The sequence below is a fragment of the Oncorhynchus mykiss genome, chromosome 19 (genome assembly GCF_013265735.2).
Source record: "Oncorhynchus mykiss isolate Arlee chromosome 19, USDA_OmykA_1.1, whole genome shotgun sequence".
NCBI classification, from domain to species: Eukaryota; Metazoa; Chordata; class Actinopteri; order Salmoniformes; family Salmonidae; genus Oncorhynchus; species Oncorhynchus mykiss.
Window position 1 is genome coordinate 39418339 of NC_048583.1, and position 16925 is coordinate 39435263.

At 40.1% G+C, this 16925-nt stretch overlaps 1 protein-coding gene across 2 annotated transcripts; it reads left to right on the forward strand.

The window, feature by feature from the left end:
- Positions 1-437: 437 nt before the first annotated feature.
- Positions 438-16753, forward strand: LOC110497809 (protein LBH). 2 transcript variants are annotated; one of them, XM_021574191.2, is made up of 4 exons: positions 438-563; positions 14550-14640; positions 15312-15510; positions 15611-16753. In XM_021574191.2, the coding sequence occupies exons 2-4, from the start codon at positions 14551-14553 to the stop codon at positions 15682-15684; spliced, it is 363 nt and encodes a 120-aa protein (XP_021429866.1). In that variant the 5' UTR covers positions 438-563; position 14550; the 3' UTR covers positions 15685-16753. The 2 variants fall into 2 exon arrangements, with proteins under 2 accessions (XP_021429866.1, XP_021429865.1); XM_021574190.2 differs by lacking the exon at positions 438-563 and adding an exon at positions 12564-12772.
- Positions 16754-16925: the final 172 nt, after the last annotated feature.

Genomic DNA, 16925 nt, shown 5'->3' on the forward strand with positions numbered 1-16925 from the left:
CACTTTCAAATAGCTCTTTGTTGACTGTTGCTGGGTGCTATCGTCCTCCATCAGCACCGGCTTGCACCCTACCTGCCCTAAGCTCTCTCTTGGCCCCTTACACTAAGTCTGAATTTGTCCTGATAGGTGACCTAAACTGGGACATGCTTAAACCACCTGACCAAGTCCTAAAGCAATGGGACTCCCTAAATCTTTCCCAGATTATCACCAATCCCACAAGGTATGACTCCAAACACCCAGAAAATGCTACTCCCCTTGTTACGGATACAGGTATCCTGTGTGTGTGTGTGTATCCTGTGTTCTTTTCTCTCCTTCTCCCCTCACAGGTGAAAATCATCACTCCCCAATCAGTCACCAATCAATCATCAATCAGAAGACACACCTCCTCCTGTTTCCTACCCAATCACAGTTCCTTTCCCTTGGTTTAAAAACCCTGTCAGTTGTTTGCTCTAGAGCTCAATCTCTCTGTAAATGCTATGTCTGTAGAGCTCGCTGTTTCACTTTCGCTTTATGTATTGAGCTATCTTTTGTTTTAGCACCTCCATATCACTTTGGCCTCACCTGTGAGTATTGTTTTTGGTTATGGTGTATGTTTGCTGGTGGGAAAAGGGGGAACTAAGACAAGTCGCCCATGGGCATACACTACCCATAGGTAAACTTTGTTAAATACCCTAGTTAGAACTGGGCGGACCACCCACTGTATGTTTGGTTAGTTAGCTGTTGTTGAAATGGGCTAGTCTAGCTTAGGGGTGTTTTTGAATACTTATTATGTATTTCCTTGGGTCCAGCTCAGCCCCTTTTCCTGCTCCCCCCATTACCGTGTGTTTTCTAATAAACCATGTGTTTGACGGTAATTTAGTTGTCTGTGGTTATTTCGTTCTCACTTTTTCACTATAATTTGCATGAGTTATGTTACGGGTCTCGTTACCATCTCCCCTAGACTGTCGGGCCAAAAGGGATTCGTAACACCACTCAACATTATCCTCACAAGTAATCCTGATAGGTATCAGTCTGGTGTTTTCTGTAATGACCTTAGTGATCACTGTTTTACAGCCAGTGTTCGTAATGGCTGCGCAGTGAAACAACCTGTCCTGATTTGTCATAGATGCTTGCGTGCAACAACGTATTTCTACAAGTGTTTTCATGTTTGATTGTGGTTTTAGTCCGACAATCGTGTTTTTTTTTTTTTTCTTCTGTTTAATGTCGTTTCCTTCCTAGAGCCACAGGTCACTTCAGTGTTCAAACTAAAGTTGAAATATTACCTGACCATTCAGTTATATATTTGAAACCCAAACCATGCTTAATCCACAAAAAATGTCACATTCAACGTAAAAGGTCTTAACAGCCCGGTTAAGAGGAAAAGAGTCTATACATACATTAACAAATTAAAGGGTGACATTGTGTTTTTACAAGAAACAAATCTTACAGCCAGTGAACAAATTAGAGGGAATGTTTTTGCGTCCTCTTAACTCCAAAGCAAGAGGAACTGAAATTTTGATAAGTAGACATATCCCCTTCTGTGTCAGCAACACCATGTCTGATCCCTCAGGCAGGTTTGTTTTTGTTGCAGGGGCATATGTATGTCTTGGACCCTATTGAATATTTATGCTCCTAAATTCAATGACCATATGTTTATTCATAATGGCTTCCTTCAGGTTGCTCAAGCACCACCAGGATGGCTACTGGCTGGAGATTGTAATTTGTGTTTAGATATAGTTTTTGATAGGTCCTCTGAAACCTCTGAAACAATGGGGTGAAACAACTGGAAACAGTTGTGATTGTCTATTCCATATTGTCCATTTTACTTTGACCTGTCCTGTTTTTAGGATATGTTTATTAACATGACAGCACATTTTTTATTTGATTGAGGGCCATTTAGTTTAAGCTATATGATCTGAGAATCTGGCATCATATAAAATTGTCTGTCTCATTAAATTGTCATACATTTATCTCCAGCCTGTAGGCTATAGAAAAGGCTGCACACTATTTGTACCATATCCTATTTCCTACATGATATGTTAGATCATTTTTGGGACGTAACGTTGGTGAAGCGCTGCAAGGCTTCTCTCCAACAGCACCCTGGAGAGGCGCACTAAGAATGGAATTTTGCGCCCCTGCCTTTGACAAAGTGGGGTCACCTAAAAAGCCCATATGCCACTGGTTGAATAAAATTGTCATTGTTTTTGGGTAGAATTATGTGAGGTTTTATGTGTTGTTGGAGATGCGTCTTGGTCAGTTTAGCTCATAAAATGCCGCCCTTCTCAATCTGCCACCAAAAGTGTCCGCCTAATCCTGCTTCATGAGAGGGCCGAGTCTGTCTGTCTATCAAAAAAGCACAAGCCTCCCCAAAGCAAAAAAAAAAAGTTTGACAACCCTCCCTTATTTTGGACCATCTCTCCCCCCAGTAAATGTTGATCTGTCCCTTATCAGGGCTGACCTGTTTATATAATTATTTAGACACAGACCTATAGGTCCATGACAATACATATCCCACCATTGGAATACATTCTATCAATAGTGTTTTGTCATGTTCATTAGGTGATGAGCTCTGGGTTGGGTAACAAGGCTGAGGTGTGTTTGTGTGTGGTAGTAGACTGAAGCATGGGAATTAGGGCTGGGGAATAGCATAGCCAGGTAATTCTTACTGGTGGAGGTGTCTGCATAGGGGGGAATGACTGTACTGCTAGTCTATTCACATACCTTTTCATGGATTTAAATGGGTTAGTATTGGTGATGAAATCTGACATTCTCTGATCATTTTAAGATATTAAAAGCAGCATGAGCTGTAAAAAAAAAAAAGAAATAAAAAAAGAAGCTGCGAATAAACCAACTTCAGCCTGTAATTGAATCTGTGCCAGAGATGTTCTACTAGAAGTATGTGGCTTTGTCTGTGCGCAATAGAGTACCACAGTATGAGTGATAATACCCATGAAACCTAACGGTCAAACAGGGAAATGGTTCCAATGGTTTTTCCACCATACATCTTTCCCATAGGGTATTTTAGAAACACTTAAAATAAGGGCTGTGTTTTGTGCAGGTTTACCCTGGCGTGACGTTTTGATAACTGTGTAAATCTCTCTAGGACAAGTTGACTTTTATCAATATATTCACCTTAACCCCCAAAACTGAAATGCTAATTAGCTGCTAATGTGGCTATCATAAAGAAATACAAATGCTATGATCATCTGGACGAGGCTGCCGAATCGAAGCAAAGGTGAGAATGTCTGTATTAACTGTCTAATGTTAGACAGTTCCCCATCGTTGTAATTTTTTTCATTTTGGAAGCCATTGAAATGCATTTATCAATGTCAACATTTGTTTTTGCCACGTTTATTATACAGTATTACAGACACCTTAATGCATACTTTTACATTATATTATGTGAGCTAAACATACAAATAAAAAAATACAAAAACACATCAAAAGATTTTCCTTAAAGTATAATTTGAAAGTTCTGTTACTGTCCCCACTACAGCAAAATAATACCTAAATGCATGTAATTATGTCCTTGAAACATTTAATTGAAATACTGTAGAATTCCATCCATTCCGATGGAGGACTGCTCCTTCTGTGGTGAGCCAATATGGCAAACCAGTGGCTTCAAAGGCTCTCATTGGCCAGAACATAGCTTCAGCAATCCAGGGTTTATATACATAATTGGTTATCATGCTTGCTAAATAAATACAAGAGGAAAGTAGGGAGCACGCCTTGAGCTTTGTGTGTTGTGCCCGGCCCCGACCTGCGATTTCCGTGAATCTGATTGGTAAAGAGAATGCTACAGCACTACGATGTGAAGGACAGAGAAATTGTGTGCAAATCGAACCGTTTAAGACTTTGCGTCAATATATTTCATTAAACTAAAACAAACTGATTGAATAGTGCTATGGCAAATTTCCCCTCGCTACACGTTTTCCAGCAGCCCTGATACGATGTGTGAATTCAATAGGCCTACTCGATTCTTTTATTTTTTTCATAGGTAGGTTTCCAATGACCCAGGTTCAGTGGTAATTTTAGCATGTAAATCTTGTAGGGGCAAAAAAAATGTGGGATGCATGCCAGTAAAGCCACTACACAACACAACACTAAACAATACATTAATTGCACTATGACGGTAACAAATGGTGCCCACAAACTGTTAGGGCCTACATAAAGCTGTCCCAACAGCAGAGTCCCAACATCTTACCACTGTTACACCTGGCTATCAGCGGAGCCTTGTCTGGTAGCAAAACAGTTCATTCAGCCTCATTTACTGCCTTTTTAAAAAACATAGCTGAAATGGCTGACTTGCTTATTAAACAAATGTGGTTTGTACCGATAATTGAGATGTACAAACTATGGCATAAGGGGACGATAAGTGGATAATATTTGGAAAAAAATGTTTTACCTTTATTTAACTAGGCAAGTCAGTTAAGAACAAATTCTTATTTACAATGATGGCTTACATACACTTATTGCTTTCTTAGCTACAGTATATATATGTTACATCATTTATGCAGCAACATACAAGCCATTTTTGGACTCACATTGTCGTGCTCTGCTCACTTGAACAGGAAGGTGGCGCGGGATAAGAGGAAATCCGTACTATCGATTAAGACATTAATGAGCGAGCTAGGACGGACGTAGTCAAAATAACTATTTGTTCAGCACTTTTGAATTGTACAGCGACAGAATTCAGAACATGGGCCATTCCTACAGTGTTCTTGCTGTACAACAAGTCAGAACTGTAGGATAAATAAAGGGGGCATATAAGCAGACAATGAAAGCTCTTACAATATTTGATTACATTTCTCAAAAACGGGTTATAAGGCTACATGTGCACCACCAAGTCAGAGCAGTAGGTGAAATTAAGAGGTGAAAATAGACCAAATTATCAGGGTGAGGCACATGGGCTACTAACAGCTTACTTCACAACGTGCACTTTGTATTACTTTCTTAGCTACAGTATACATATCTCCCTGGCATGTTACATAAATTATGCAGCAGCATACAAAACATTTTTGGACTCACCTTGTTGTGTCATCAAAGTCTGCCATTCTCTGGATGTATGGTGCTTTCAAGACAACTGGGAACAAAACAAAAAAAGCTTGACTCTTGATGACATCAGTGATCTAGCTCATAGCTCTAGAAAGAAGCTTGAGTTCCAGATTTACAATTCCGAGTTAGAAAACATATTTCCCTAGTCGTTGCTCGTTCTTCCCGAGTTCCCAGTTGTCTTGAACTTACTAATGTCAGATTTTGCAGTTCCGAGTTAACAGTTGTTTTGCTTCATTGACAGCATGGCCAATGTTGAATGTTTATAATATTAAACTAGGAAAACGGACCTTTAATCCTTAGGGACCACACAGCCATTCCACTGAATAGCAGGCTAATGATTACTTTGCAATACTTGCAGTTGGCCACTGATTTCTTCCAAACCACTCATTGTTGAATTTGCGATTTCCAGCTTGTTGTGTAATGTTTGTCCAATGGTCGATGAGTACCGATACGTTTTATCAATTATTTCTCTTCATATGACAAGGATTAAAAAGGATTGCTATCTAAGATTTTGACATGATCAGTCCAAATAAAGCTACTGTAGAAATAATGTGATTTGACGTCCTTTTATCTGTGGCCAAATGACCTTGAGCCTTCTTGGATTGGCACCTCTAATGTAACTGTAATAGGTCCTATGTGTAGCTGGTGTAGAGAGTCAGGCGCAGGACAGCAGATATGAGTAATCAACATACTTTTACTCAAAATGTAAAAAATACAAAGTAACAAAAACACGCACACCATGACAGACCAAAAATACAGTAAACAATCACTCACAAAATCAACATGGGGAACAGAGGGTTAAATAATAAACAAGTAATTAGTTGAGTGAAGCCAGGTGTGAAAAGACAGACAGAACAAATGGAAAATTAAATGTGGATCGGCGGTGGCTAGAAAGACGGTGACGTAACTCTATGGCAGCACCCAAGGGGCTTGAATTTTTTAGCTCTACCCTTAGACTTGGCGATGACGTAGTGTCCCCGTGAGTGACAGAATACTGAGCCAATTATGGCGCAATGCTCCATATTTTCTGCTGGCTTGCCCCACCACCATGGAAGCTAGGCTGAAACACCTTAATTTGGAGCCGCGTTACTCAAGAAAACAAAAATGAGACCATGTTTGCATGATAATAATGACATATACATTTTTACATTGTTTGCAAACTGATGTGTGACATGTAGTAATGTCAAAATAACATTTAAAAACCCTGAATGACGGGTCGCCACTGCCCAAGTTCACTCAACAAAATCAATGTTGCATAAAAAAAACATTGTGACGTGTAATGGAAACGGTAGACAAATGATCTAAAGATCGCCAACATGTTATCCATTTGACAGGGCTGTATTTTTCTTTTGTCTAACTTTCTTTATTGCTTCAAATTATTATGGAAACAGTTTTTTTCGAATAAATTATGATTGCCTAATCATTTTGAAGGTACATGAGGAATTTGATGTCATCATGTAACTATAAAGCTACACTCCATATTTAATTATAAATGCCTACTGCTACTTGCTAAATCTAATTTCAACTCTAAAAATAATGTTTTCTTGCAGGAAAAGGATTGTCTTGACTTTCAAAAATGGCTGAATTGCTTCGCCTTGCTTTTCTGGTTGGCTGGTTGTAAATTTCATAATCCAACCATTTCAGATTGACCCTTGTGTAGTCTTAACATTCTGTATACTCCCCTTGTCCTAAGGGTCAAAAATGACCCGCCTTCACTAAACCCCTAAAATAAAGCAGCTTAATTGAATTGTAAACCCCAAATCTATTTTGAATGGAGAAACAACCTGTCATTCATCACAAACTTTGTGAATATCTGGGTTTTCCCTCTTCACCATGCGGACTGCATTTAATCAGTAGACACCACTCATTTTTATAACAACGCACGTCATAATTGTTTGCTTTAATAAAGTAGAGGATTATTATTATTATTATTATTATTATTATTATTATTATTATTATTGCTAAAGGTACCACAGGTGTAAACATACCTTTTTTAGCAAGAGAGAGCACTTGTATAGCCTAAGACAATAGCAGAAATGTGCAGAAAGTAGTTTGGAAAGCATTTTATTGAACGGATACATGAGTCTTGAACTTTTTTGGCAACATAGTGATATATTCTTATACATTGTACAATGAAGAATTCAACTACAAAATACTAGTCTTCTCCCATTTTTTTAACCATTGCCCCCACCCACAAGGTGTATAAACAACAACAACAATAAAAAATAATAAAATAAGATACAAAACAAAAATGTGAAGAACATAAATCAATTATCACGTGTGTGTGCACGGACTTTGCAGATGTATTGCTCACATGTGCAACACATAGTATTTGTTTTACAGTCATTTGGGGGGCAGAATGGGCATCTCCTCTTGCCTGCCCCAGTTGCAGCCTCAGGTTGATCAGGACAAGATTCAGCCCCCTGAACAGTTTTCACAAGCGCTGCAGAGGCTGCTGTGCAGGGGAGGAGCTCCCTTCTTTGAATGTGTGGGGTTACAAGTGCCTTTCCCAGCTGCTCCAGGAACACCCTCTTGTTCTGCTTATCAGGCATCCAGGTAGGGTTGATCTTGTTCCATATCACGAAGGCATTGTATGAGGACACATCAATGATGTTATGGAAGATGACCAGGGGCTAGCGGGCATCATCCTCCTGCAGCTGTAAGTTCCAATAACCTTGTCTAGGTTGTCCATGCCTCCTTTGTTGTGGTTGTAGTCCAGGATGATGGCTGGCTTCCTGTCCTCATGATCACTGATCTCAACCGTTTTGTGCATTGTGCTCAGGAGGACCACATTCTTGTTCCTCTTTTTGGAGGTAAGAAACTAGAGTGGTGGTGGGGGTGAAGACAAACTTTGATGAGAAGGCCTCTCTCCCCCTTGTTGCAAGGAGTGCAGGGGGGAGCTCAGGCTTGTTCTTTCTAACTGTGCCAACCATGGTGATCTTCCTCTTCAGGAGCTGCTGGCTGAGATCATAGGAGGTGAAAAAATTGTCACATGTGACATTGTGCCCCCTCATTCCATCTGTCACATCAAGCACAACTCGCATCCCCTGGTTTTCCTCCGGGCCTCCACCAGTCGGCTTCCCTGTATAGACTTGCATCTTCCATGCGTAGCTGGATTGTGCGTCACAGGCCAGCCATATCTTAATGCCATACTTTGCTGGCTTGCCGGGCATATACTGCTAGAAAGGACAGCAAACTTTTGACAAAAGAGATTACTATCATAACAGTAGTTAGTGTCAAACAAAACAATCACATAAATTGAATCCTACAGACGAAGAACCATATGTGACAATTTTTCCATTTTAAGATAATCAGTTATTTTTATATTATTAATTGTGTGTACCACATTAGGTGTTTTATGGTTGACAAATAATTTACCATACCCATATCTTCCAACAACAATTTTTTTTTTTGTTATTTCAAAAAACACTTTTTTTATTGCCATTTTAATTTTTTGAATGTGGAAGAACAGTATATCTCCAGTGATTTCAGTTTGTGGAAGAACAGTATATGTGACATTTTGCATGACTCTTGTAAGATGTCCTTTTTTAACACCTGATATGATGTTTTAAGTACTTTCAAGTACCGATGCCCTTCATGTAAATAACTTAAATGCAATATGTAGTTAATTCATTTGTATGGAGGTTCATTTTAAGGTGGTCTATCAACTTTAGCACTGATTACTTTTCTTAAAAGTTGAGTCATGAAACCTTAGTCTCATTTAAAATGAAGCCCTCAATGTGAACATACCATAGAACTACAAAACACTCCCAATCTATACACAGAATGAGTTTGTATTGCACCATTGTGTAACACAGCACTTTTAGAGTTAACGTTAATGTACGTATCATTACTGTCAAAGTTAAACTATGCAAGTGTTCAATATAGCTATTATAATAATAGGCGTTTTGTCTTATTTCTAACCTGTTCTAAGCCGGAGAGAATCAACGCTTGTTGTTTCTCGTATGGGACAGTGGAAACTGTTGAACAGATGCAGCTTGCGCTCATCAGTCACTTTCCACACTCCTTTCTGCACGTCGTGGAACACTAGCTAGCTACTGTAGCCATGTCGAATCATCCGGTGGATGGAGAAAAAGTAGCTAGCTATGTTTCTTCTATAATCTAGCAATAACATTTGTAACGATAATGTATGAGTTATTAGCCAACGAACTTTAGCTAATATGTTTTCTCTATAGTTACACATTAGACAAGCCACAACATACATGTTAGTTACTGTACTCTATAGCTAGCTAGCTTGATTGTTTGATATACGGTTCTTCCACATACCTCTTTTGGACAGCTTTACCCAGTTTTTTCTTGACCCTTACGATTTGTATAGGGTTTTCCCGCATCCCGTAAGATCTTCCTTTGCCTGTCTTTCCATTCTTTTAGTTTTGTTTTACGTTTCTTTCCCACATTTCTGCGATTTTCATCAGCAACAGAAAGGTTGTGCGCTTGTCCGTCCATTCTGAGTGGTGCACATTAACGGTTATTCCACGAGAGCCTATCTTTAAATTTAAAATGATTGTTAATTAGCGCGTGGGTGTCCAATAGGTGTCCGTGGGTGTCCAAGGGTGTCCAATGATTGTTCATGTATATCTCATTTTTTTTGTAAATGTCACATATATGGTTCTTCGTCTGTAGGATTCAATTAATGATATTACAGCAATACATAATAAAATTAACAGTGAAAATCACATACATTACAGATATGAAAATAAAAAAAGTACCTCTGAATGGAACCAGTTGCTCATCCACTGTTACTTCAGGCCCAGGGTTGTAGAGGTATGGCAGACACTCCACCCACTTCTCCCAGACCTCTCTTATGGCCGCCAGTTTGTCTCTCACACGTCTTGGAGGTATTGACTCAGATTCCAAGAACACAGGATGAGATGTTACTATCCTTTGTGCAAGCACTTCCAAGAGTTCATGAACAGTGAGCCTGGTGAAATTTGGGGAGTGCATCGTCAGTAGTATACCTTTGGTTCCTAGGGTGTTTCGGCCTTTCATACTATACACCCTCCCCAAAGGCGGCCAGCAACAGGGTGATCAATCCTACACTTGCGTCCCATTCCCAATTAGTCATAGGAGTTGCCTTGCTGTTGATAGCCAACATCCCATGGGACTATGCATGGCATCCTCCCTGAGACAAGTATTGTTGACCGCATACCTCCTGGCCCTCTCACTCTGGGGCCCAGCTGGGGTCTTTCCTCTTCATCCAGAGCCACTGACTGCTGCCTTCTGCCGCCTCCGATACAGCTTTGATTGCCGAACACTGGCTCTGGCCCTTAATTCCCAGGTCTATAAGCAGTCTGGTTGTAGCTGTTGCCACAACCTCTGCAGCCCACCTCCACTGATCGGACTTCTGTGTTCCAGCCATGTTGCCGTGCTTCGGCAGCTAGATCGGCATAGTGCAGATGTTTTCGCTCATAAGCCTCATCTACTGAGTCCTCCCAGGGTACTGTGAGCTCAATGATGATGACCTTCTTGAGCGAACGGGACCAGAGCACCATGTCAGGTCTTAGGGTGGTGGTTGCGATCTCCGGAGAAAACACAAGTTGCCGGCCAATGTCAGCTAGCATTTTCCAGTCGCGGGCCAAGCGCAGCGGGTCTTGCTCTAATGGTGTAGGGTTATCAAATCATAGCATTCTTGAGAAAGTGTGAAAGACTTTCAGCAGCTTCGTGGCACTGAAAATCACACTTCCACTCTTTGCATCCCAGAGACTACATGTAGCCTTGCCTTGGGACCAATACACACCCGCTAAGATTAGCAACCCTATGTAGGGATACAGCTCAATCTCGTCCATCCTTTTCCAGTTGTCTCCATATTTACGGAAACCCTCCAAATTTGTCTTCTCCAGGATGATTTTTTATATGGCTGGTGTGATGAACATGTAGAATGTTGAGGCGATGACCTGGGCATGGGCAACTGCATGTCTTATGGGCACTGGGGTCATCTTTATAACATTTTGTGCTGCCATCCTGCCCTGGTTGTCATATGGGGACAAGGACCATATTATTTTGCTGTTCTTTGACAAAAATGTCTTTCTTAAAATCAAATCAAATCAAATGTATTTATATAGCCCTTCGTACATCAGCTGATATCTAAAAGTGCTGTACAGAAACCCAGCCTAAAACCCCAAACAGCAAGCAATGTAGTTGTAGAAGCACGGTGGCTAGGAAAAACTCCCTAGAAAGGCCAAAACCTAGGAAGAAACCTAGAGAGGAACCAGGCTATGTGGGGTGGCCAGTCCTCTTCTGGCTGTGCCGGGTGGAGATTATAACAGAACATGGCCAAGATGTTCAAATTTCCATCATATTTTCAACTGTACTGATGGTTTTCTCACAAAAAATGTTATGTTAAATACAGCAGTATGTGCCCACTCTGGTATTGGCATGTGCGCTCTAGCCAACACCCGCAGATACTGGCGCTATTGGTTAGAGCAGGGTTTCCCAAACTCGGTCCTGGGGCCCTCCCTGGGTGCACGTTTTTGTATTTGCCCTAGCACTACATAGCTGGTTCAAATAATCTAAGCTTGATGATGATTTATTTGAATCAGCTATGGTGTGCTAGGGCAAAAAACAAAAATGTGCACCCGGGGGACCAGGACCGAGTTTGGGATTTCCTGGGCCAGAGAGCATGTATAGCCTACATGATGAGATTGTTATGGACAGAAGAGCAACATCATTTTTATTTGATAAAAGACAGCCAAGCATCGGTGATCATGCCACCAGAATAAGACCATCAATATTTATTAGAATGGAGCATCAAGCTCATCACCTTGCACTTTCACTAACCTGTGAATGAACATAATTGATTTCATCTGTAGCCTAATAAACTGCATGCTTTCCCGATGAGTTGTAGTGGGAGGACCACAGTACATGTCATTGCATGACTCCAAGTTTACGATATGATAGTTATCATATCAATATTTGCACATAAGGGTTTCCAACAACATTTGTTGCATAATTCCATTTACCAACACTAAAAGATCCCACCTTGTCTAGCAAATGTAGTTTTGTCGACATTTGGAAAGTTTACCAAAAAGGCCTGTCATTACTGTTTTATCCAACATGTAGGCTACTTTACTCACATAAAACGGTTGGAAACCTGGTTTGTAGTGATCATCATTTTGGCTAAATCCCACATTTCTACAATTTATCTTCTTAAAATGTAATGTATTACTTAACTGTAACACTAACCTTTACCACACTGCTAACCTTATGTCTAACCTTAGATTAAGACAAAGAAAAACACATTTGTGTTTTCATGAATTTGCCAGCCAATCAGCATTCATGGCTCTAACTACTCAGTACATAATTTTGCATATAGCCATAGTGTACAGTCCTCGGGTAATACATTTGGCAGAATAATCAATCGCTCTGCTCTCTCTATCCTACCCGTTGTCTCAGTACAAACATTTCGCTACACCTGAAATAACATCTGCTAAATGTGTGTATGCGACTAATACAATTTTATTTTATTTTGATTTGAAGTAGGCTGTGGTGTGAAGTCGACTCGAGTGCGAAAGTGCGCATGCTCCAGCACTCGCGTGTGTAGGAAACTTCATTGGGTACGTTACGGTGTATATGGACACTTGTCTCCCGGATTTCTATCACTGTTCTGAAAAAAATACATTCTGAAGAAAATATACTGTTTGCAGTGTTTTCACTGGACATCTAGCCTACCTCAACACAGTTTGAAAGGACATAATACGTTTATAAACGCTTCGAACAGGTAGGCATGATTATTAATTAAGGTGCGCACAGTTACAGTTAAATAATAGCCTGTAAAAAGTTTGTGTTTAACAACAAATGGTTTAGGACAAAGTAAAATATCCTATAATAATAGAGAATAGAGTTCACAAATGTAGTATTCAACAGTTTACTACTGATAGTTCACCGAGTTATCAATATGGGTCTTAATTTTGGAGAGAGCTGGATTATTGCAACCATATTGTGTCATAGAAGGACGTGGGTGCATGTCAATACCAAACCCGCCTCCTTTCCTATGTCTTATTTCTTAGGCCTCACTAATATGAAAGGATTGGATATACATGTAAGTGAGTGCATTTTATCAGTCACTCCAGGTAAACAATATTACTTGGGCCTCAAATAGGACAAATATAACTAACACCAACTGTTTTTGAGCCTGTGTGTCAGACAGGATAAACACTTTATTGAGTTGGAATGGTATGCAGACTTTGCTTTTGAATAGTTGGATGCACCTTGAGGACATTTTTTACATCTGCATTCATCCTGCACAAACACCCTTGTTACATCATGCTGTGGTATTTTATTTTCACAGGATGTGATTCACAGTTTCACACTCATGCCATAATTAGGTAGGTGTGTTTGTATGGAGTAACACTACATACCATATCTTAACCCTCAGCAATGTGTTGGCCTACCCAAGCTTTCACAATCACATTGAACCATGGTAAAGATGACTTCACTTACTGGTAATGAGTAAGAGAAAAGCCTTTCCCTTGGACCTAGGATGGCCAAGAGGTCAAGACACAAAGTGACCACTGGAATTCCGTCTAGGGACAAGACATGCTTTTGAGTAGGAATAAAGGAGCAATTGTCTTAAAAATGTACCACAGTACGAGGAATTTAAAAAAACCATCCAGGTTACGAGTAGTAATCATCAGTAATTGCTATAATGCATAAATTAAAACACCCAAATCAGCTGTCCTTTTCCACGCTGCCAAGTGTGATACTCAGACAATCACACAAAGATTACATCTCCTCATTTATCCATGGAAGCCATAGCTGTCAATCCAACTGACTGAGTGGGGTAATTTGTGAACTAATGCTCACCAGAATATCTTTGACTCCGAGTGTAGCAAGGTCTGTCTGTTTAAATATGTTCTGTTGATTCTGTTGAGTTGGCAGTGGCACTTCATGAATGCCTTTATATTAGATGGCCTGCGTCTGCTCCGTTTCCCTGTGCCAGCTGTTGCTCTAGCACTACATCAGATTTCAAGGACAACTGCATACATAAATAATGAGTGAGAGTGAGTCTTCAACAGTCATGAAAACAGGGTTTAGACATCATGATACCCATTTAGTATGCTGCTTACATTCTCATGAAAACTCTGTAAAAAAAAATCCTGGTTCAGATAAGTTTCTTCTACACAGTCTTAATATTTTGTGAATTTGTTGTTTTTGAAGTGCCACATTGCTCTATGCCTATTTGCATATGATACTAAGTACAGTACCCTGTACTTAGTTTCAACTTCAAGGGCAATGATTGGTTGTCTCGTTGGACCACAGGCTGGCTTTGCACTTCACGTGTCTCTCTGATCAAGGTTGTCAAAAAATAAGCACGAGCTGAGCGAGGGAGGGAGGGAGGAGAGAGCAACCAAAAGGGGAGATTATAAAAGTATTACATTGGATTTCTTGAGTGTCAGTGAGTAGCACTATGTGAATGTATTATAGGTAGACATAAACCACATCTGTTTATTTACATGAAAGTGTGTACAACAATGGTATTGCCTTGTTGTTCATAGGATGACTAAGGTGATTAACACACAGGAACCTGTGATGGAGGACTTCAGTGTAGCTGCAGCTGTGTCAGGGGATCAGGGCATATCCTTTCAGGTGAGTCTACTATTGCCTCAATCCATCCATCAATCCACCAGTCACTCAACCAAGAGATTAATTGACATCCTACCAATGAAACAATTACAAATGTGCCTTTCATTTTGGATCTTTCTTGTAAAATGTTGTATGCGCTCTCATTGCAAGGATCTCAAATCCCTATTAAAAAGAGAAACACTCTAATAAAGAGTAAATACACCATACTGAGATACAGCTTCTACCCCCAAGCCATAAGACTACTGAACCATTAATCAATTGGCCACCCAGACTATTTGCATTGACCCCACCCCCCTCTTGTTATTACACTGCTGCTACTCACTGTTTATTATCTATGCGTAGCCACTTTACCCCTACCTAAATTTACAAATTCCTTGACTAACCTGGACCCCCACTTATTGTTATTTTATTGTGTTACTTTTTATTTATTACTTAAGTTTATTTAGTAAGTATTTTCTTAACTCTATTTTCTTAACTGCATTGTTGGTTAAGGGCTTGTAAGTAAGGATTTCACGGTAAGGTCTACCTGTTGTAATCGGCGCTTCGGTGGCAAATAAAATTTGATTTGATGTGGTCGTCTCACCTAGCTATCTTAAGATTAATGCACTAACTGTAAGTCGCTCTGAATAAGAGTGTCTGCTAAATTACTAAATTGTAATACTTCTTGTGTCCAGATCTTCCCTGACACCCATGAGAGGAATCCCAAGCTGTCCAAGAGACTTCCCTCTATTGTGGTGGAGCCCTCTGTTGGGGGCAATGTGGAGAGTGGGGAACTCCGTTGGCCCCCTAAGGATCCCAACTCTGCTGAGGTCCCAAGTGGGATACAGCCCTACAAACACACACCTCTTCAGACCACACAGGACCAGACTGCAGGTAGGATAACCTGGCATGATATTTTATCGCCCCAATTTCAAAGTGTGTGTGTGACTCTTTCCCTATCTGAGTGTGACACATCTCTCCATGCGTCTCCCAGATGAAGATCAGAATCTTGGGGTGCAGGACAGCAGTGAAGTGGTGTCTGGGGCTGTAGTAGAGGAATCTAACTGAGAAGATCATCCATCCACCTCCACAGCTGCTCTCGCTGTGAATGTGTCCAGAGTAAGATAGATAGGCATGGGCACGGAAGAGAGGGTAGGAGGTACTTGGAGGGTCGTAACCCTTACCTGCACACTGCCAGAACACATAGGATTTAATTTGGATGTTTAAGCTGGACAGCGATCTGTAAAGCTGTCTTAAATATCTTGCTCACATTTGCCATACTACTACTGGTAGCTACTTTGTGCAGTTTTCATATACATGCAAACTAGATCACAGCTACGCAGCACTCTCAAAGCTGCAATATGTAACTTTTTGGGCGACCCGACCAAATTCACATAGAAATTTGAGTTTTATAGACGTGAGTTTTATAGTTGTATATTGTCATTCTCATTGGAAGCAAGTCTAAGAAGTGGTAGATATGTTCTAGGTCCACTATTTATATGCTTCCCATTCTTAAGTTTTGTTTTTGCGTCTTTTGCTTTCGGTTTTGTACACCACCTTCAAACTTATGAAAATACAACATTTTTGGTTATTGAAAAGATATTTCATGGCGGTTTAGATGCTTGTTTTTTCACATAAACTCAAATGAGGCAAACTATTCTAATTTTAACAACCAGGAAATGGCAGTGCAATTTCTGCATGTTGCACCTGAATCATTTTGTTTTCCTTGCTCTGTAGAAATGCTGATACTGTGTAAAAACATGGGAGTACTTTTTAACAACTGAGGTGTTTTTGGAAAGCAGCATTTAAAGTTGTGTCCAGCATATAAACTCCAAGTCAAATTTAAGATGCATAAAGTGGTGACAACTGTGGGTGTAGTAAAAAAAAACGACTATTCTGGTTGGCAGTTTTTTACATCTGGCTTCATATGTGTAAGTGTCATTTGTTTTCTTCAATTTCTTCTACTATAAAAAGCAACAGCTTAACATCCAGAGATAGTCCTAGTTGTTACAATCCATGACAGTGAAAATGCTGTGTAATCTATTTACCGCAACTGCATTTTTCTAATCTGCAGTTTTTATAAACAATAAAAATGTGAGTGCTTAGATTGAAGCCTCATGTAATTGCATACATAACAGTCTTTAGGCTTGCCAAAAGTTTTTTGTTACCTTGATTTTTGTCAGCATGTGCCTATATACCTATCCCCCTCTCTCTCACCCCCTTCATGTATATCCCCTCCCAACCACACACAATCCTGGCTTGCAATCCCCATGTCTGATGGCTCACTTGAATCTGGTTTCCTGGTAAAG